Source organism: Notechis scutatus, chromosome 3, assembly GCF_049901735.1.
Source record: "Notechis scutatus isolate UNSWTSFEM ecotype Mainland chromosome 3, rNotScu1.2, whole genome shotgun sequence".
Classification (NCBI taxonomy): domain Eukaryota; kingdom Metazoa; phylum Chordata; class Lepidosauria; order Squamata; family Elapidae; genus Notechis; species Notechis scutatus.
Genome location: NC_142011.1, coordinates 71,123,207 through 71,141,976, shown reverse-complemented (window position 1 = coordinate 71,141,976; position 18,770 = coordinate 71,123,207). Strand labels below are relative to the sequence as shown.

The 18,770-nt window shown below is 45.1% G+C and overlaps 1 protein-coding gene across 1 annotated transcript in view; it reads left to right on the top strand.

Moving 5' to 3' along the window:
• WLS (Wnt ligand secretion mediator) overlaps nt 1-18,770 on the top strand; it is a 42,484-nt gene that overhangs the window by 22,287 nt on the left and 1,427 nt on the right. The window contains exons 3-11 of the mRNA XM_026666001.2: nt 7,747-7,871; nt 8,811-8,972; nt 10,771-10,907; nt 11,787-11,955; nt 12,600-12,697; nt 13,550-13,613; nt 14,353-14,496; nt 16,617-16,700; nt 18,396-18,549. Coding sequence (XP_026521786.2) covers nt 7,747-7,871; nt 8,811-8,972; nt 10,771-10,907; nt 11,787-11,955; nt 12,600-12,697; nt 13,550-13,613; nt 14,353-14,496; nt 16,617-16,700; nt 18,396-18,549 — 1,137 coding nt within the window. The remainder of the gene's footprint in view (nt 1-7,746; nt 7,872-8,810; nt 8,973-10,770; nt 10,908-11,786; nt 11,956-12,599; nt 12,698-13,549; nt 13,614-14,352; nt 14,497-16,616; nt 16,701-18,395; nt 18,550-18,770) is intronic.

Here is an 18,770-nt window from a genome sequence, read left to right as displayed (position 1 = left end):
ACTGTTTAGGATTTTGTTGTTTTTGTTGTTTTACCAATAATCTCTCAGGAAGTAGACATTGCAGTAGTCTTAAGTGGGTAGTGATGGGGATAATGTGGCAAGGTATTCACATCCTAGTTAAGGCTGCAAATGGCACCTCTGATTCCTTCACAATCCTTTTCTGTCAGGAGGAATGAAACTCCATTCAAAGGAATAACTGGGACCATAGGAAACTCCTGATATCAATGTTCTGCCTTGCTGGGATTCAGCTGAGGCCTATTCTGTCGCACCCAGATCCTCATAGCTTCCAGGTACTGGGACAAGACCTTGATGGTATTTCCAGCACTAACCAAAATCATGATGTAAAACTGTTAACCAAATGCCATTTCCCCGTTACCACCTGCTTAGCTTACTGCAGTGTGCTGTACACATAGAGCTGTGTTTAAAGACTATTTGGAAGGCAGATTGCAGCGATCTAGGTGGTCAGCAGCAGTTCTCAGTGGGATCGTATTATATCTCAATTGCAGGCCCAACACTGGCTGTCTAATACATTTGTGCTGTTTAAACACTGGATAAACAAATGTCTATCATCAGAGGAAAATTTAAAAAATAAATGAAAAACAATTAAAATAATTTATTAAAAAAAAGAACAAAGAAATAAAATCTCAAAGGCAGACTCAATGGGTCTTTTTTTCTGTCATAGTTTTCTATGTTTTCAAGCTCTTTATAACTTTACTCCAAGTCACTTTCAGGACCACATCTCTCCATTGGAGTCAGCTGTATAGATTCAAACGTATTAACTAGAAGAAACAGTAATTCCTGATTCTCCTGGAAGCCGTTCGGATCATCCAGTGTGTGGGAGGTGCTTCAGTCTGCGTCGTTGTAGGCTGAGCTTAATTACTGAGGATTGCTCCGCCCTTCATCACGTGGCTGCCCTGCAATCCCCAGTTTACGCTCAGCCTTCGTTAGGTTAGGCTGTGTATCTCCCACTCGTTGGCCGATTCAAGCATACTCATTATTATTTCAGGTTTGCCTTTATTCCTGGTTCTCCCTTAGCCTCTGCGCAATTGGGGTGGCTGTAGCAGGGGAGCGCGTTTTTCGCCCCCAGGGGGATAGAGAGCGGGCGGTTTTCGCGCTCCGGCGCCAATCCTCCCCCTTTTCAATTCGCTCCTTGCCTGCCGCTTGTTTCGCGCCGCTCATAGCGGCTTTATCGATCGCGCTGATAAGCGCAGCTGGTGTTCCCCCCACCAAAACGCCGATCGCCTCAGCAAGGGGCGAAAATTACTTGGCTGCCTCGCTCGCTCCTAGGTGTGCCGGAGAGGCTTATGTAGCGCTCTGAGCGGCCCGGGATTAAAGAGTAGGTGGCGGCCGCCATTTTGGGCGCCGCCGCGTGTATAACGGGCGTAATTCTAATAGGCCTCGTTGGGCTGCGAAGGGCTAGCTCCTGTTGTAGGCCTGCCAGCCTATGAAAGCTACTGCAGATTCGATTTAATTGGCTATCTTGTTGGCTTTCCGCAGCATGCTCAGAGCAGAGAATCGCAGCCTATCCCTCCCGGTTTGTGCCTGGGAGCTCCAGCTGCCAGAGGCCTTACTCCAGCCTCAGGCGTTTATTTGGCCAATTGGAGATTTTTAGCATTATATCTGAGGTCACTCCCTCCTGGGAGCACTGAACAGATCCCTGTTCATTTCTTGTATATGAAAAATAAATAATAATAATAATAATAATCAATAATAATAATAATAATATAATGAAATATTATATAGAGATATACATATATATCTATTGGTACATGGCAATAACGCATTACCAACACTGATTGGATTACATATACAGTGCTTATAAGCATGTATATATATATTTATATCAATAATTATAACAATAATAATATTGTAGAACTTACTTATCTAAATTCCAAAAGGGGCGCGGGCCAGCTGAAAGGACACCCGGCCTTTGTTGTAGGCCGAACCCTTGGCGAGCCAACCGCCTTAAATTGGAGCTATAGTCCTTTCTTCTATAATGGCAGATGACAATTCCACTAGAGGCCCTTCGTTGAAGGCCAGATCTCAGTCCTACCACCTGCGCAGTCAGGCTAAGGAAGCCTCTAAGGAAACTTCTAAGACTTCTCAGAGAGACGCCCTAAGGCGCCATAGGGCACTGGAGAAAGAATTGACAGGTGATCTAGAGAGGCACAACCAGTGCCCCAGCCCCCTTCCTTCTACCTCCAGACACCCCCTCCTCCAGATTCCTCTTCCCTCTCCAGGCGCAGCTTACAGGGACACCAGGTGCCCGAACCGACAACCAGACGAACGCCGAAGCCACTTTCACACCCACGGCCGCTGGCCTGCGCCAGGAGGAGGCCGCCTCTGTCGAGATTCCTGCGCACATGCAGGCATGGATGGAACAGACTATCTGCCAGGGGATAGCAGAGGGCCTTTAACAGATGCCCAGGTCCGGTCCCCCGATGGCGCCCGAACACGTCTCGCCATCACTCAGGTCCTTGCCTAGATTGGACCCCACTCATGGTCAGGTACCTTTATGGGGGACAGCCCCGCTCAGAAGGGGAAATGGAGAAGGCTATAGAGGACCTGGTTCGGTTCGGGAGGAGGAAGATCTTGAATGGGGGTCCATACACCAAGGGGAACCCCTATCGGAGATAGACCCGAAGGAAGGGGACATGTCCGAGGCGAGGGCCTCACCCCCATCAACTCACCTTGTGGGTTTGTTCAAAGCACACATATTTTAAATCCCTGCTATTTAAGGCCAAGAGCATTTCTGGCCTATCTGTTCAGTCCTCCTCGCTCTCCCTCCGGCAGAGGGACAAGAGGACACCGCTTTTTAGGCAACCCGTGGTGGAGGCGGAAGTTATTCCGGCCCCACTCATATTTCACGACCTAGTTTCAGACCTGTTGGACTCTATAAGAGCTCCCCCTGCCATCCAGCCAGGACAAGAGGTTCTTAACCTCAATTCGAGCTTCTGCAACTTGCTTAACACCCCGAGGTAGACGAACCCTTCGTTGGCTTAGTTTCCTCGTCCTCCCCAGTGACCCCTTGGAGGCTCTAAAACCCGAGGACAAGAGGTCCGAACTGCCGTTGAGTAGGGCTCATCAGGCGACACCTGGGCTGTCAGATCGGCCATGGCCACTTCCTTTTTCACCAGGTCCTCGATCCGGTGGCTCCGCCAACTGAAACAGCATGTTTCCCCTCTAACACTAGGGCACATCAGGTCATCGTAAAGTTAACGGCCGCAGTGGAACCCTCGGCCGACGCCACCTACCACAGCCCTTTGTCAGGTGGCCTAGAGGTAGAGCACTTGCCTCACAGTCAGTAGGCCGTGAGTTCGATCCCAGGTAAAGGCTGATATTTCAGATAGTCTCTCCTGCTCTTGTACATTACCTCAACGGTTAAGTTCTCCGCCCGAGTAATAACCTCTCGTTACAGCTCGCCGCCTACTCTGGCTCTAGCACTGGCAGGCGGACATAAAAACAAGGTTAAGCTGGCCACTGCCCCCATTAAGGGGGACAGACTATTTGGCACCGCCCTGGACCCATTGCTATCTGAAACCTGAAGCAAGAACAGAGCCAGTTTGGTGTAGAGGTTGAGGTACCAAACTACAAAGCAGGATGCTGTGAGTTCAAGTCCTGCTAAGAACAAGAAAGCCTCTGCCCTTTCGGAAAGGTTCCTCCCGACCCTTCTACCAGTCCCCTTCCAGCCCAGGTATCCGAGACCCCTCCTTCCGGCAATTCCAGCCCCAGGATCGAGCCGATCCAGGTTACAGGAACAGGAGGGGCGGCAGCCACAGACGGCCCTTCACGGGCCCCGGAGGGAAGCCTCTCTGGCGCACCAGATAGACCCTGCTCCTCCCTTCCCATCGAGGGATGCCTCAGGCATTTCGCCGACCGATGGGATTCCCCACTTCCGATGCCTGGGTCCGTGGCACCATCAGGCTTGGTCTCGCGCTTGAATTCCAGCGCCCCCGACTTCTTTATGGCATCCCCCTTCGAGGACCCCACCAAACACAACTCAATGGATTCAGCCATTCAGCACACCATCCCAGCGGGGCAGGGGTTTTACTCCTCCTCTTCGTGATTCCCAAACCCTCAGGGGGATGGAGGGCGATTCTAGACCTGAAACGCCGGAACCGTTACCTGATCTACCGCAGGTTCAAGATGGACACCCTACAGTCCATTCTACTGGGCATCAGGCAGGGGGACTGGCTAGCCTCTATAGACCTTTCAAAGGCGTCTCCCCACTCCCATTCCGGCCCTTCCATTCCATATTCCTCAGATTCTGCTACAACCACCGCCACTTCCAATATGTGGCTCTTCCTTTGGGTTGGCCCCTGCCCCGAGGATCTTCACTAAGGTCCTCGCGTCTCTGGCGGCCCCGCAGGAACCTCCCCGGTTCGTCTCCATTGTTTCCTGGATGACATCCTCGTCCTGTCCCACCCCAGACTCTAAGCAGGGAAGGATGTCAGAACTACCCTCTCTGCCCTCCAAGACCATGGGTTCCTGGCAAACTGGCAAAAGAGCCGACTGTTACCACCTACACGGATCACCCCTTGGGGTCCGTCATTAACTCAGTTCGAGGAAAGGTTTTCCCTTCCTCGGAAAGATTCCTTAACATTCAGGAAACCGTCAAACAAGTCAGACGTTCAAGAAGGGTAACACCTTAGAATTGTCTAAGCTACTAGGTAAAATGGTCTCATGTATTTCCATTGTTCCCTGGGCCCGGTTACACACCAGGTCCCTACAGTGGTTCCTGCTCCGCTCCAACGGTCCTGCAGAAGCAATTCAAAGGCCACGGTCAAGGTGCCTTCAAGGGTCCTCACGCTCTCCTCTGGGTACCAGTCCCGCCATCAACAAGGGACATGGCTTCAAGGAGTCCCAACGCCTCACCCTCACCACAGACGCCAGCCTGTCTGGATGGGGCAATCACATCCACTCGCTCTCGACTCAGGGCACATGGTCTCAGGTAGAACGAGCATGCAGTATAACTGGTTGGAACTCCGCGCCATCCACCTGGCCCTGCGCAACTTCCTCCCTCAGGTACGCGGGCGGCATGTCCTCATACTCGCGGACAACATCACGACCAAGGCCCATGCCAACCGACAAGGGGGCTCCAGTCCATCCGTTTGATGAGAGAGGCCGAGCGCCTCTGCCATTGGGCGGAGCGCAATCCCTCTCTCTCAAAGCCGAGCACATCTCAGGGGACTTAAACACCCAAGCAGATGGGTTGAGCAGGACCACGGTGGACCAGCCCAAGTGGCGACTCCACCCGTCACTGTTCAGGGAAGCGACCAAGCTGGTCGGTCTCCCGTTAGTGGACCCTTCGCATTCCTCCTCAACACTCGACTCCCCAGGCTTTCTCGAGGTACCCTCCCACGGGGCCGAGAACTACAATGCCCTCCGTTGCCCCTGGCCATCAGGGCTTCTATATGCATCCCTTTAGCCCTGGCCCCCAGAGTCATCCAGAAGCTCATCTCCGAGAAAGCAGAACTGATTCTGGTGGCACCCTACTGGCCCAGGCGCCCATGGCTTGTGGACCTCCGCAACCTATCGGTGGCCCCTCCCTGAAAAATCCCTCCGATCAGGATATCCCTTTCTCAGGGTCCTTCCAGCACCCGGATCCTCAGTGGCTCCTGTTAGCAGTTTGGAGGTTGAGCGGGAGCGCTTAAGAAAGGGGCAGTTTCTGACCAGGTTATCGATACTATTCTAGCCGCCAGGCGGCCCTCCACAACCCGGATATACAATGCCACTTAGAATAGTTTCTGCAAGGGTGCCAGGGGTTCCAGGTCAACCCGCTTTCACCCTCCATCGCTCAAGTGTTGACATTCCTCCAAGAGGGTCTGAGGAAAGGTCTTCTCCGAACTCCCTGAGGCATCAGGTCGCAGCCCTTTCAACCGTCATTGTTTTGACAATCTGGGGTCCCTTCCCTCCACCCTCGCATCAGGGCATTCCTCAGGGGAACCACCAACTTTGTCCCCCAACGGTTCACAGATACCCTACTGGGACCTCAATAAGGTCCTGGTGGCCCTTCTTAAACACCCCTTGAGCCTCTCAGGGTATCCACTCTCCAGTTCCTAACGTACATAGTCGTGTTCCTGGTGGCCATTACCTCGGCTCGCCGAATATCAGAGATAGCAGCCTTGTTGGTGAGGTAGGACCTTTGCATCTTCCATGCCGACCGGGTAGTTCTCCGGCCGGGCCCTACCTTCTTGCCCAAGGTCAACTCAACCTTCCACAGGGCACAGGAACTTACACTTCCGAACTTCTGCCCCGATCCCCGTGGGAAAGGGAGAAGCTCTGGCACACCCTGGACGTTAGACGGGCCCTCCGCATTTACATTAAACGTACCCAACCCTTCAGGAGATCCGAATACCTTTCCTCTCCTTTCAGCCCATATCATTAGGCCACAAAGTGTCCCCGTCAACCATCGGCCGCTGGATTAGCGCTACTATTTCCAAGGCGTACTTGTCCCAGGCCCTGCCGGTTCCCAGCGGAATAGCGGCACACTCCACCAGAAGTGCTGCTACCTCTGCAGCTGGGGCCACTCAGGCTCCAATTGCTGGTATTGGTCGGACGGCCACTTGGGCCTTCCCATCTCCCTTCATTAGACATTATAAGATCGACATATTTACCTCGGTGGAGGCTTCGCTTGGTAGAAGAGTCCTCCAGCGAGTCCTCGAGGAACCACAGGGGTCACAGGACCAGACGGAGTCCCCCGTAGGACAGCCAAGCTTTGGTATGTCCCACACACTGGATGATCCGAACGGCTTCCAGGAGAATGGGCGTTGGTTCTTACCTGACACGCCATTTCTCTGGGAGCCGTGAGGATCATCCAGCCCCACCCTTATTAGTTTTCCGTCTGGTGGGGTCTTGTTTCGCCAATGAACCCTTTAGCATAGTAAGAGGAGACCAGGATTTCTATTCACTCTCGACTTCGCGTAAACTGGGGATTGCAGGGCAGCCACGTGATGAAGGGCGGAGCAATCCTCAGTAATTAAGCTCAGCCTACAACGACGCAGACTGAAGCACCTCCCACACACTGGATGATCCTCACGGCTCCCAGAGAAATGGCGTGTCAGGTAAGAACCAACGCCCATTTTCAAAAGATTGAGCAGGTTAAAGCCTGGAAACCAGGCCTCTAGAATCATCCTCCTATTGGAGATTCAATAGACTCTGACATGATACACATTCTGGAAAAAGTTAAAAATAGGAATCTTCCAACGAGCATTTGAAATGTGGTATCATCCAATTGTATTAATGAGTTATTTTACTTATTGTGATTTCTCTATTACAAATTTTGTGTCAAATCTTCGTGGCAAGCTGCTGAGAGTCTGAGTAGATTGCAGCAGGATATACATTCAATAAATAATTTTATGTAAATCATTATTGATAGTATGGAGCAATATTGGTCTTGCTTGAAAATATATTTTGTTAACCTAAATCCAAGCACTATTGGTTTCATATAGATTGTCAGTGACAACACTAATTTTAAGCAAAGCACAGGTGTTCATAAAGATATGCCACCCATTAAAAAAATCTTGAAAGTAAGTGAAGGGAGTGGGGTGGGATTTTTAGTTACACCAAGGAAGATGTAAATTATAATACAATGCACAAAAGGAATTGTCACAGTGCTCTTTGTCATGGCACGAGGGGCAAGGAATGTCTAGAGTTACCAGTCAATCAGTATTTGGGGCATCCCAAAATAATTGCTCTGATTTTGCCATAAAAATATTCAACTCATTTAACATGTTGCTTTTGCAGGAGAAAATGCAAAAGTTAGTCTTGATGTGCACTTAGGATATCGTGATGATACAGTCAGTGAGTGGACAGAAATGGCACATGCAGTAGAGACTCGAAAGCTCAACTGTACATTTGGTGCTCCAAAAGTAAGATCTTCATGCTTCTGTTCTGTTTTAATATACTTATCCTAGTAACATGCAATCTTTTGTATTGTTTGCTTTCAAATGCACTGAATTAATCCTGCCAAGAATACAGCATAGTTGGAGACTGTCCTAAGATTTCCAACTTTAATTAAAATGTCTTGAGAAGTTTAAGAACTTTAAATTATAAAGAAATACAAATATAAATTTATACAGAAATATAAATAAATTGTAAGGAAGCTTTTTTCTGAAACTTTGTACTTTATTGTTAGCCTACCAGGACTAGTAAGTCTATATTAGTAATGGTTTTGTTGATAACTGAGCATTGGAAAACTAATAAAACTTTACCAGTGTTTTCACAATCACAACCAAGAATCATTTGTCATACTACAGATGTTCATAAGTTGCCCCGTCCCTCGCATATAAAAGTATTTCACTATATAGCATAGCTAATGGATAGCATTAACATTACAAATTATTTCACACTTCCAATTTTTGGCCAAAAAAACTTTATGTTATAATTTGGCTTTAGTAAGATGTAAGTTTCAATGTTCTTTTTATTTTATTTTTTGCTATGTTTAATTATACTTATTTAAACTTAAGGATATAAATATAGTCTTTAGCTACTTTGATAGCCAATTTTGCTGGGAGAACATAACTGTAAAGTTGGGGTTAGGGTTAGAGGAGAAAATGTTTGCCATTTCAGAAAATGTTGGTATTTTTAAGTGAACTTGTCCCATTAATCTGAAAGTCACAGAAAGATAATCTACACAGTGGTTGATTTGTCCTTAGCTTGATGTGAAATCTGAACCTATCCCAAGAAAGCATCTACTGTATAACTTCCCAAATACAATGTATATGTTTATACATTTAAAGGAACAACAGTTTTATGAGTGGATACGTTCAATCTTTATAGTACTGTTTTCTTGTCTGGTTTTTCAATAGATTGTAGAGCACGAAGGGAAGTTTTACGATTGTGACTTTCTCCCATTCATGGAGATTGGAACCGTAGCTCACAAATACTATCTTCTCAACATTCGCCTTCCTGTGAATGAAAAAGCAGGTATTAATGTAGGAATTGGTGAAATAAAGGATATCCGTTTAGTGGTAAGTATTGTTAATATTTTTTTAATACTAATTTCCTTCTCCCGATAAGCATATACATAAGCTGCAAGCCTAACAGAGTCCAAACATCTGTATTTATTTCACATATTTGTGGAGATATTCTGAATATGGAATTAATTGTGCTTACTATTTTATTCTAAAAAATTTTGTGGTTAGATTCCACTACAAAGAAACCAGATTAAAGATGTGGACATAGAATTCGTTTCAATAAGTTAGCATGGAAATGAGCATAGGATGCTCCTTAACATTCAAAAGAAGCATTTAGAAACCCAATTTCCAGAGTGTTTTAAAATCTTAACTAATTTGACTAATAGGTTTGGTAGCTGGGGAAGTAGAATCAGAACAGAATTGGCATGTAATTATTGGGGATGTTTTATATTGATTACACAATCTTATGCAGCTGAGACACTGTCCTAATTATTAAGCAAACACAAACAAATAACTACTACTTAAAACACAAAATTAACTGCATTAATCTTAGGGGTGGGGGAAAGAAGAAGAAGAAGAAAATAATATGATAATTCAGTGGTTAGAAATGTGGAATGTTGTCCCTATACAGTTTCCAGGTTCCCTGCAGACTTTCTCCCTTTGATGCCTCTTCAGCCATTATGCTTCTTTGCACCCATGAAATTAACTAATTTTTTCACTTTCTCTGCTGGTAATCACTTCCTTGATGCCTCTAGGAGCAAGCAGCCATTTACTAGTCTATCAGGACCTGTCTGTCACCGGACTTTGAATTACATTTTGCAGACGGAGCAAGAGCAATGCTGCTATCTTTTCTTCAGCTTCCAAGAAGCTAAATTAGGAGAATATGGGCTATGATAAAAGGGGCATTCTTAGATTGCATTTTTATTTTTATATTTTGCACAAAATTACAAAGAGTGACTAATCTCATTTAAATCCAGATAGCAATTCATGTGGCTCTTTCTTTGAAGACAGTTCAGAAGCTAGTGGAAAATACTTCTGAAACCAAATAACGTCAGTCCAAAAATAATTGGGTTGAAATTTATTTGTTATTAGTCAAATTTCAAACTTAGCAGCTTAAGGCCCTAATACTTAAAAGAGCCTCTAAGGCCGTGTGGTGAACCTATGGCACGCAATCCGGAAGTGGCACGCAGAGCCATCTCTGCTGGCACGTAAACCATCGCTGCAGAGCAGGTCCACTGCGCAGGCATGCACACCACCCGCCAGCTGATCGGGTAGTTGCCATGCATGTGCGGGGGGGGCACGTGCAGGAGACACGCGTGCATACGCAGAAACGTGTGGTGCACATGGGGTTGCATGCGCAGATGCATGGTGCGCATGGGGCCTCCTGCGTGCATTGCCTTATGGGAGCTGGCGCATGTGTGCACTTTTGGCATGTGAGGACGGAAAGGTTAGCCATCACTGCTCTAAGAGGTGCCCTCCTTAACATCCTACCTCTGGCAATTTCAGCTCCCTGTTTTTAGAATACCTTTTGCCTTGAGGTCTGTTTGACATTCCAACATTATCAGCTTTTGGCACTAGATAAATGTTTGATTTTTTTTGACTCTTCTGTTTACAACTTTACTGTGTCTTATGTTCCCCAAGTACAACTCTTCTCTGCTAGTGTGATTGCATAGTGTGTATTTTAAACAAGTGTGTTCATATTATTTGGCTTTGTTGTTTTATCCTGGTTTTTATAAAGTCTTCTGGATAAGTGGGAAGGCTATGGTAGTTTAAACAAATGAAGCCTTGCAAGTCTACGATCGGTGTGAGCAATGTGAAGAAAAGTACCACTGAAACTTAAGTTCACTTTCAGGGTATCCATCAAAATGGAGGCTTCACAAAAGTCTGGTTTGCCATGAAAACATTCCTTACACCCAGCATTTTCATCATCATGGTTTGGTATTGGAGACGGATTATGCAAATGACACGGCCACCTGTGCTCCTGGAAAAGTAAGCAATGATCATGAAAATTCTGTCTGCTTTTTTGAAAGGGGAGACCCAAATCTTCTGTGGTTGTTGTTGGAATGGCAGTCATTGCTCCCCCTTGAGGAGCCCATGTGACTGGTTTATTTTACAGCTCTGTTAATCAAGATTGGCTATTCTAACATATAATAAGGTAGGTGGGGATAGTCTGGCGTTATCTAGATGTCTTGGACTATAACTGTCTTAAATTCTAATGTTAAAGATCTGGTGCTAGTAATCTTAAGAGATCTGGAAGACCCCTGTACTGAAACATATTCTCTCTCTACTCACTTCCTAAATTTGGCAGTACGCTATTGTATCTGCATCTTGTAGAACAGCTAAAACAACTTTCTCCCAACCTGGTGACTGGTCCTTGTTTTCCCAATGTACTACAGTATATTTGAAAAATAACAAGAAATCTGTCTTACAGCATTGAAAATGTTACCACGTTGTAGATTCTCTATTTGTCATAACTATGTTTGATAACAAATTTACCAGCTGCGGACAGATGCACTGAGGCCCTGATTTCTTTTTCAGGCAGACTTTACTAACTAAATTTAAAGTGAACTTTACATGTGAATTCAGAGAAATGTTTTAAAAACTGAGTCAACTTTGATACCATTGCTAGATAGATACAGACAAACATATAGAGTCAGGAAGAATATTGGGTGTGTCTGTCCCATCCCTGATATCTCTATATATTTGGTGGGGTGCAGCTTCCATCAGTGCAAAGTCTGTATCAGCTTTGTAGCATGTAGGTGGAGCCAAGGAACATTTTAGGAGGCATTTACCTGAATATTACATAAAGCTTACTGGAACAACTGATGAAAGTGGAAGAGTTTTTGAAAATGTTACTATTTGTTTCAGGATAATCTTTACCCTTGGAATTTCTATGACTTTCATAAACATTCCCGTAGAATGGTTTTCTATTGGTTTTGACTGGACTTGGATGCTGCTTTTTGGAGATATTCGTCAAGGGATCTTCTATGCTATGCTCTTGTCTTTTTGGATCATCTTCTGTGGAGAGCATATGATGGTAGGTGCTCTCACGTGAGCCTGTGAATATACTATTCCAGGATTCTCTTCCCCTGCCCATTGTCCATTTTTTATATAGTTTAGAGTTTGTTTTCATTGCAATTCCCCACTTTCTAGCACTCCCAGTATTCTCAGAAAATAAGCCATAAATTGGGATGGGTGGGGATTATGAGAACCATAGTCTATTACAGCTGGAAGTTATGAACATAGGAAGGGCTTTATTATCAAAATGAACGTCAAATTAATCATTTATAAGTGGAATAAGATTTTATATAAAAGAGAGTGCTGGAAAATGAGACTCAAGATCCTCTCATTTTTATACTGTTTGAATCAACCTTAGCTGTAATTGACTAAAGCCGACAGAAGAGCTTCGTCCTTGTATTTTCTTCTGGGAATCAACGTGTGCAGGGTTGTTGTGGATGGGGAGTTATTCCATAGTCTTATTTAGCATGACTAAAGCATGTCAGTTTACATTTTATGATGAGACATATATCTATGTCTTGACTGTTATCCTAATATAAAGTATGATTTTGGAATACAAATCCTTCGCTACAGTTCCCATTCTAATAATACCTGCGAAATCAATATATTTTACTTTTGTCTCATCTAATAATGAATTTTATTATCTTATTTAATCTGTTTTAGGATCAGAATGAACGAAATCGTTTCGCAGCCTACTGGAAACAAGTTGGACCAATAGCTGTAGGCGCTTTCTGTTTGTTTGCCTTTGACATGTGCGAGAGGTAATTAGAATGCCTTCTTTTTCATAGCTTTTGTAACTTAGTTTCACTGTGGATATTGTTAATTTAGAAAAAGCTTCTACAGATAGTCCTCAACATATGACTATAATAGAATCTGCCCATTATAGTCATATATATTTATATTCTTTTATACAAAGAAAATGTTCATAAAAATATATATATATTTTCAGGCTTGTTGGTTAATACTAAGAGAGTAGTAACCGGCCTAAAAATCTTTTTCTTCCCATATGTAAATGTAAACATCACAGTAACCTTCTCTTCTGTTGTAACACTAATAAACTTTGAATAAGAGCAGAGAAGTACAGGATTGGATCATATCTCACCACATATTTTGTTACTGCAAGTTAAGAAGGAGGAAAAGGGTAGAGACTTATAGTTATCATATTTTTCTGGTTCATTGTTTCTGGTAGTATATAGTTCCTCCCCAGGTTGTTTCATACAAAGAAACAAAAAAAAAAGGATTTTAATCAAGCTAATAATAAAACTATTCTTTTTATCTGCAGTGTGAAAAGCATGGAAATAGACAGTTGAGCATTTCTGGTTCTGTGTAGTGAAATATACTTTTTAAAGCAGGGTTGTCAAACTTGCATCATCACAGTAGCGTCACGTGACATATCAGGACTTTTTTTCCTCCTTGCTAAACAGGGTGGGGCCAGCACATGACACATCTGGGCCGCGAGTTTGACACCCCTGTTTTAAAGCAATTAGAACATCATTCCTCCCTTCATAAAGCTCACAAAGTTACTTCAAACATTGTTCCTCTAGTCTTCCCAAATAATTCATTATTTTTACACATGCTGTATGTATAATTTGATCTACTGGTTTTCTTTCCAGAGGAGTACAATTAAATAATCCATTCTATAGTATCTGGGCTACAGATGTTGGCACAGAGTTGGCTGTATCCTTTGCATTTTACTTCATTCAGAACCATTTGTTATCTTCTGTGTTCTGCCTCAAAGCCTCTGAAATTTGGGAAGGTGACGCTAATAAGCTGATAGGGTTTTTTTTTCATTTAAACTTCATGGAGAGTTTAAGCATCTTTCAAAATAGTTTCATGAATTTAAGATAATGCATACACATGAGGATGTTCTTCTTCAAAGTTTACTTTCGGTGGATGTCATTAGGGCAACTATGTGTAACATTTATTCAAGACTGCATTACTTTTCCTCCCTTACCACCATGGCATAGGAATGACCTTGGGTTTATATTTGTCCATAGTCAGGCATACTTTTCGTTCATGAAGTCCAAAGCCTTTCCAGATTCAGACATTAGGAAATGGAAGCTGAAATCACCCAACACCAAATGATGCGGGCTAGACTCCAATGCTCCCCAAACTGTCTCCATGATCCTACAGAACACACAAACATTTAAAGACCAATATTTCACAGGTAGATGTCATGGTCATAGGCAATTCTATAGATCAGTGCTTCCACCTGCTGGTTTGGCATCAAGGTTGCTATAAGTCATGAAATCCAGAAGGATGGAAGTGTATTTTAGCAAACATCAAGTGTGACAAATGCAACATTTCTTACTGTGCTTGTATTTAAGAGCAGAATATGATTTTTCAAACAAGATGCCAAATGCACGACCTACTGCTATTTCTGCTTTTACTGGTTCCCTTAACTTTACCACTTAAGATGGCATTTATTATTGTTGCCGGAATCTGCCTCTGCCTTTACTTCTTGTTCCTGTGTTTTATGGTGTTTCAAGTGTTCAGAAATATCAGCGGCAAACAATCCAGCCTACCATCAATGAGTAAAGCCCGCAGGCTTCATTATGAGGTAAGGAATCTGTAGGATGTTGGGGTAATTGTGTTTAAAAGCAATGTCAGTTTCTCTTGTTATTCCAGCAAGACCATTGTGAAGAACCTAATCCAGTTCAAGGGACAAATTATCCCTACTAACAAAACCTCGTAGGCTGGATTTATATTTGGAACCCTACAACAGTGATTACCGGTATATTAATGAAGGCTTTGGTAAACTGAAATTTTGCCCCTAAAGCCTTCCCTTGAGTTCTGCATATCTATCCCCTTAGGACTGTGTAAAAATAAAAAGTCCTTTTTCTATTTTCAGGGGTAGAGAAAGTTGCTTTTCTCAAGGACCAGAGCAGGTAGCAGTGTCCCTTCTTATAGTCTGGCCCTTCCATAACAAATGGGTAACCAAACCAATCTACTGTGAAATACTTTTTTTTTTTACCACTACAGCTAAAAAAGATACTTAGGAATAATGGAGACTCTCCAGTAGGATGAGGTGTAAGTAATCATAAATACACCATTTCCCAAAGTGACACTTCTCAAATGGAAGAACCAAAGCCTTTCAGTTTTGCTAATGCTTCTTGCCAAAGTGCCATAGAGAGATAAGATAGGATTTGGATAAAGACTCCTGAAACCTTTCTTATTGTTACCTAGAGATAAAGGTAAAGGTTTCCCTTGTCCAACTCTAGGGAGAAAGTTCTCATCTCCATTTCTTAGTTGAGGGAGCCAGTATTGCTGAAGACATTTCTGTAGTCATGTGGCCAGTATGGATATATGCCGAGATGCAAAAAATGCTGTTACCTTCCCACTTAAGTGGTACCTATTTATCTACTTGCATTTGCATGCTTTCAAACTGCTAAGGGGGCAAGAGCTGGGGCAAGTAACAGGCACTAACCCTATTGCCCAGCGCTCGGGTTTTGAACTGGGGCAGTCAACTATGCAGCCAACAAGTCCAGTGTCTTAAACACTGAGTCATCATGCCCCATAGTCATAAGATACACCTGCTGGTATACCATTTCCCATTCTGTCCATTGTAGTGCAGGTGGAACTCTTGTGTGGATTGAACTTGTTTCCTAGAGGAAGTGCTTCAGACTTGTAGCCAATAAGCAACTGGAAAGCCCTTATACACAGGCCAGAGTGCAAATTAATCAGCTTTTCAGGAGCTTTAAAAAGGTGCCTTTTTAAGGCTGTTGCATAGAGGACACATTTATCTTTGGTATTAACCCCCAGTCCATATAGCAGCAAGTGTTTTGTGTGGAAAAAAGTAAAAAAGACTGAGCTGGATGGATCTATTTTTTCAAATCATCCAGCAGAGTGGGGGAACTCATCCTGTTGCCCTCTATGCAAAAGAGGGGGGGAACTTGCTATTAGAAAGGGTAAATTTATCTGAATAGTTTCTTAGATGAGAGAGCTTATTTCTTTTCCGTTTCAAGTCCCATGTTTGTCCAAGCACACGCTGGCTTTGATAAAGGGCAATGGAATGTTACTTTTGTCTTACTTTTCACCTCACCTATATTCAGGAACACAAGACACTATAGGTGGAGCTCTCTCACCTCCCTATTCTTAGTCCATCATCTTGATCACCACACTACATTTGCTGTCGATGGCTGTTGACAACTGTTATTGACAATTGCTGTTGGTGACAGTCACTTAAATCTAGTATTTGTTGTCTAGTATTTATTTCAAGACCTGCACTTGTATGTCTATAAGTGCATAGCACAACCAATGAAGGGAATAGTAGCAGGTGGGATTTTTTTTCTCCTTACTCTGTCAGTTTCGAGTTCTGCCACCATATGACAAAATGAGTTCCTGTCACTTGCCTCAGCTTCTGCCACCCAAGCCATTTGAAAGCATGTAAATGCAAGTAGATAAATAGGTACCACTTTGATGGGAAAGTAACAGCATTCAGTGTTTTACCATACATTTTGCACTGCAGCATGATATGATGCAGACCACATGACTGCAGACAGCGCTGGATCAATGGCTTAAAGAAATGGAGATGAGAACCACCCCTAAAGTGGAGTAAAATCCGCAGGGATGTCTCCTCCTACTATATAGGATTTCTTCTTCAGAATCTTCAATTTAGAATATTTCAATATTTTTTGTTGTTTCTCTCTCCCCGATTAAACTTGCTTCTCTTTTTCACAGGGACTGATTTTTCGGTTCAAGTTTTTGATGCTGATCACATTAGCTTGTGCTGCCATGACAGTAATATTTTTCATTTTCAATCAGGTGAGAAATGTAAAATGACTACGGAAAAGTATTGCTGTCTAGTAGCAATGTGTTCTGTTTTTTATATCCTGAAGCAGGGGTGGGCAAACTACGGCCCGGGGGCCACATCCGGCCCGTTGGTCTGTCCAATGCGGCCCACCCCTGAAAAAAAATCACTGCCATTGGTCTGTCCAATCCGGCCCGCCCTGAAAAAAAATCGCTGGGTGTGGCGTATTGCCCTGTGCCACGTGGCCCCCAAAGCTGCAAAACAGTGCGGAGCGATCTAGGGGTAGGAAAGAAAAGAAATTTGCAAAGGCCTCGGCTGGGAGTTTGAAATCACCTTCGAGTGTGACCTCTCCGAAGGTGAGTCCCCGCCGATCCCCTTTTTTCCGGGCTTCCAGGCTTAAACTTTGCAAAGGCAAAGCTTGCAGGCTGGAGTGTCTTCCCGCCGAGGAGCGGGAAAGTTTCCACCTGGCGGGCGGGCGGGCTGCTTGGAGCCACCTAAAGCTAGGCCGCTGCTGGTGGAGCCTTGCCCTGCCTTGGTGCCCCGCTTCCCGGCTCGGCGGTCCTGCTCGGCGGCACTTTAAAAGCTTGCTCCCAGCACCCGAGCAACTTCCCAGCAACTTTTAACTCGCGGGCGCTCGCGCCGCCCGAGCCGCACAGCAGCCCGCTCCAAGCAGCCCGCCCGCCTGCCGGACGGAACCCTTCCCGCTCCTCAGCGGGAAGACGCTCCCGCCTGCAAACTTTGCCTTTGCAAAGCCCTGGAAGCCCCGAAACCCGAGCAACTTCCCAGCAACTTTCGCCGAGGAGCGGGAAGGGTTCTGCCCGGTGGGCGGGCGGGCTGCTTAAACTTTGCTCGGGCGGCACTTTAAAAGCCTGCTCCCAGCACCCGAGCAACTTCCCAGCAACTTTCAGCTTCCTTTAACTCGCGGGCGCCGCGCCTGGCCCCGAGCCGCACGGCAGAGGGGAAGCCCGGTGGGCGGGCGAGCTGCTTGGAGGAGGCGACCCGGCGGTGCTCCGGCAGCAGCAACAGGCAGTTTCGCCCGGCTCCGCTCAGGTGTCTGGCTGGGCTGTGAGGAGTTGCTACCGCCGGCGCAGCTCCGTGCGGCTCCAGTCCCGCGCTGCCTTGGGAAGGAAAAGGCAAAACCAGGAGCCGCTGAGCCTGAGCCTCCGGTGCCGCTGCTCCCGTTGCAAAGCACCGCCGCGCTCTTCCTTTTGCCTTTCCCTTCCCGAGGCAACGCGGGATTGGAGCCGCGCGGAGCCGCGCCGGCGGTAGCAACTCCTGACTCAGGGGCCTCCGAGGGGAGGGGAAGGAGGAGAAGGGGGGAAGGGTGGGGGGCGATTCCCAAAAATCTTGTGCTGACCCGGCCCGTCTGTCAAATTTTAAAAGTCAATGCGGCCCCCGAGCCAAAATGTTTGCCCACCCTTGTCCTGAAGCAATGTATCAACAAGGGATCTTTTCATATCTTCATTTCATAACTCTGGGAAAAGAGGAAGGGTCATAGATTTATTTCCCTGATTTAACAGCTTTTCTTGTTGTTGGCTCAATGCAGATAGGGAGAACATCGCATTAAAGCCATGCAGTGGAGTGAGGGCAGAAATAGATGTTTTGGGGGATGGGAAAGTCTGAAAATGAAAATCATTGACTTTGTTTGTGCTAAGTCTATGCTTATGTCTTCGCTGCTGGATTATATATCAATTTTTCATCCTGTTTAGGTGACTGAAGGTCACTGGAAATGGGGAGACTTTACATTTCATTGGAACAGTGCCTTTTTCACAGGGATTTATGGAATGTGGAACCTATATGTCTTTGCCCTGATGTTCCTGTATGCACCTTCCCATAAAAATTACGGTGAAGATCAGTCAAATGGTGAGATGCACTTTCCTGCAGTTGTGTGATTCATTTGCACTGTAGTACAACTAATCAGTCAGTTTAGGACTTCAGCATGCTTCAAAGATCCCTAGCATTATTATATGCATAGTTCTATTGATTGTGGGTTTTAACTGCTAATAAATACCCCAAGTTAGTGTGGTTGATTTGATTTGATTGATATGGCCACCCATTTGTGTGGTCTGAGCAGCAAACAATAT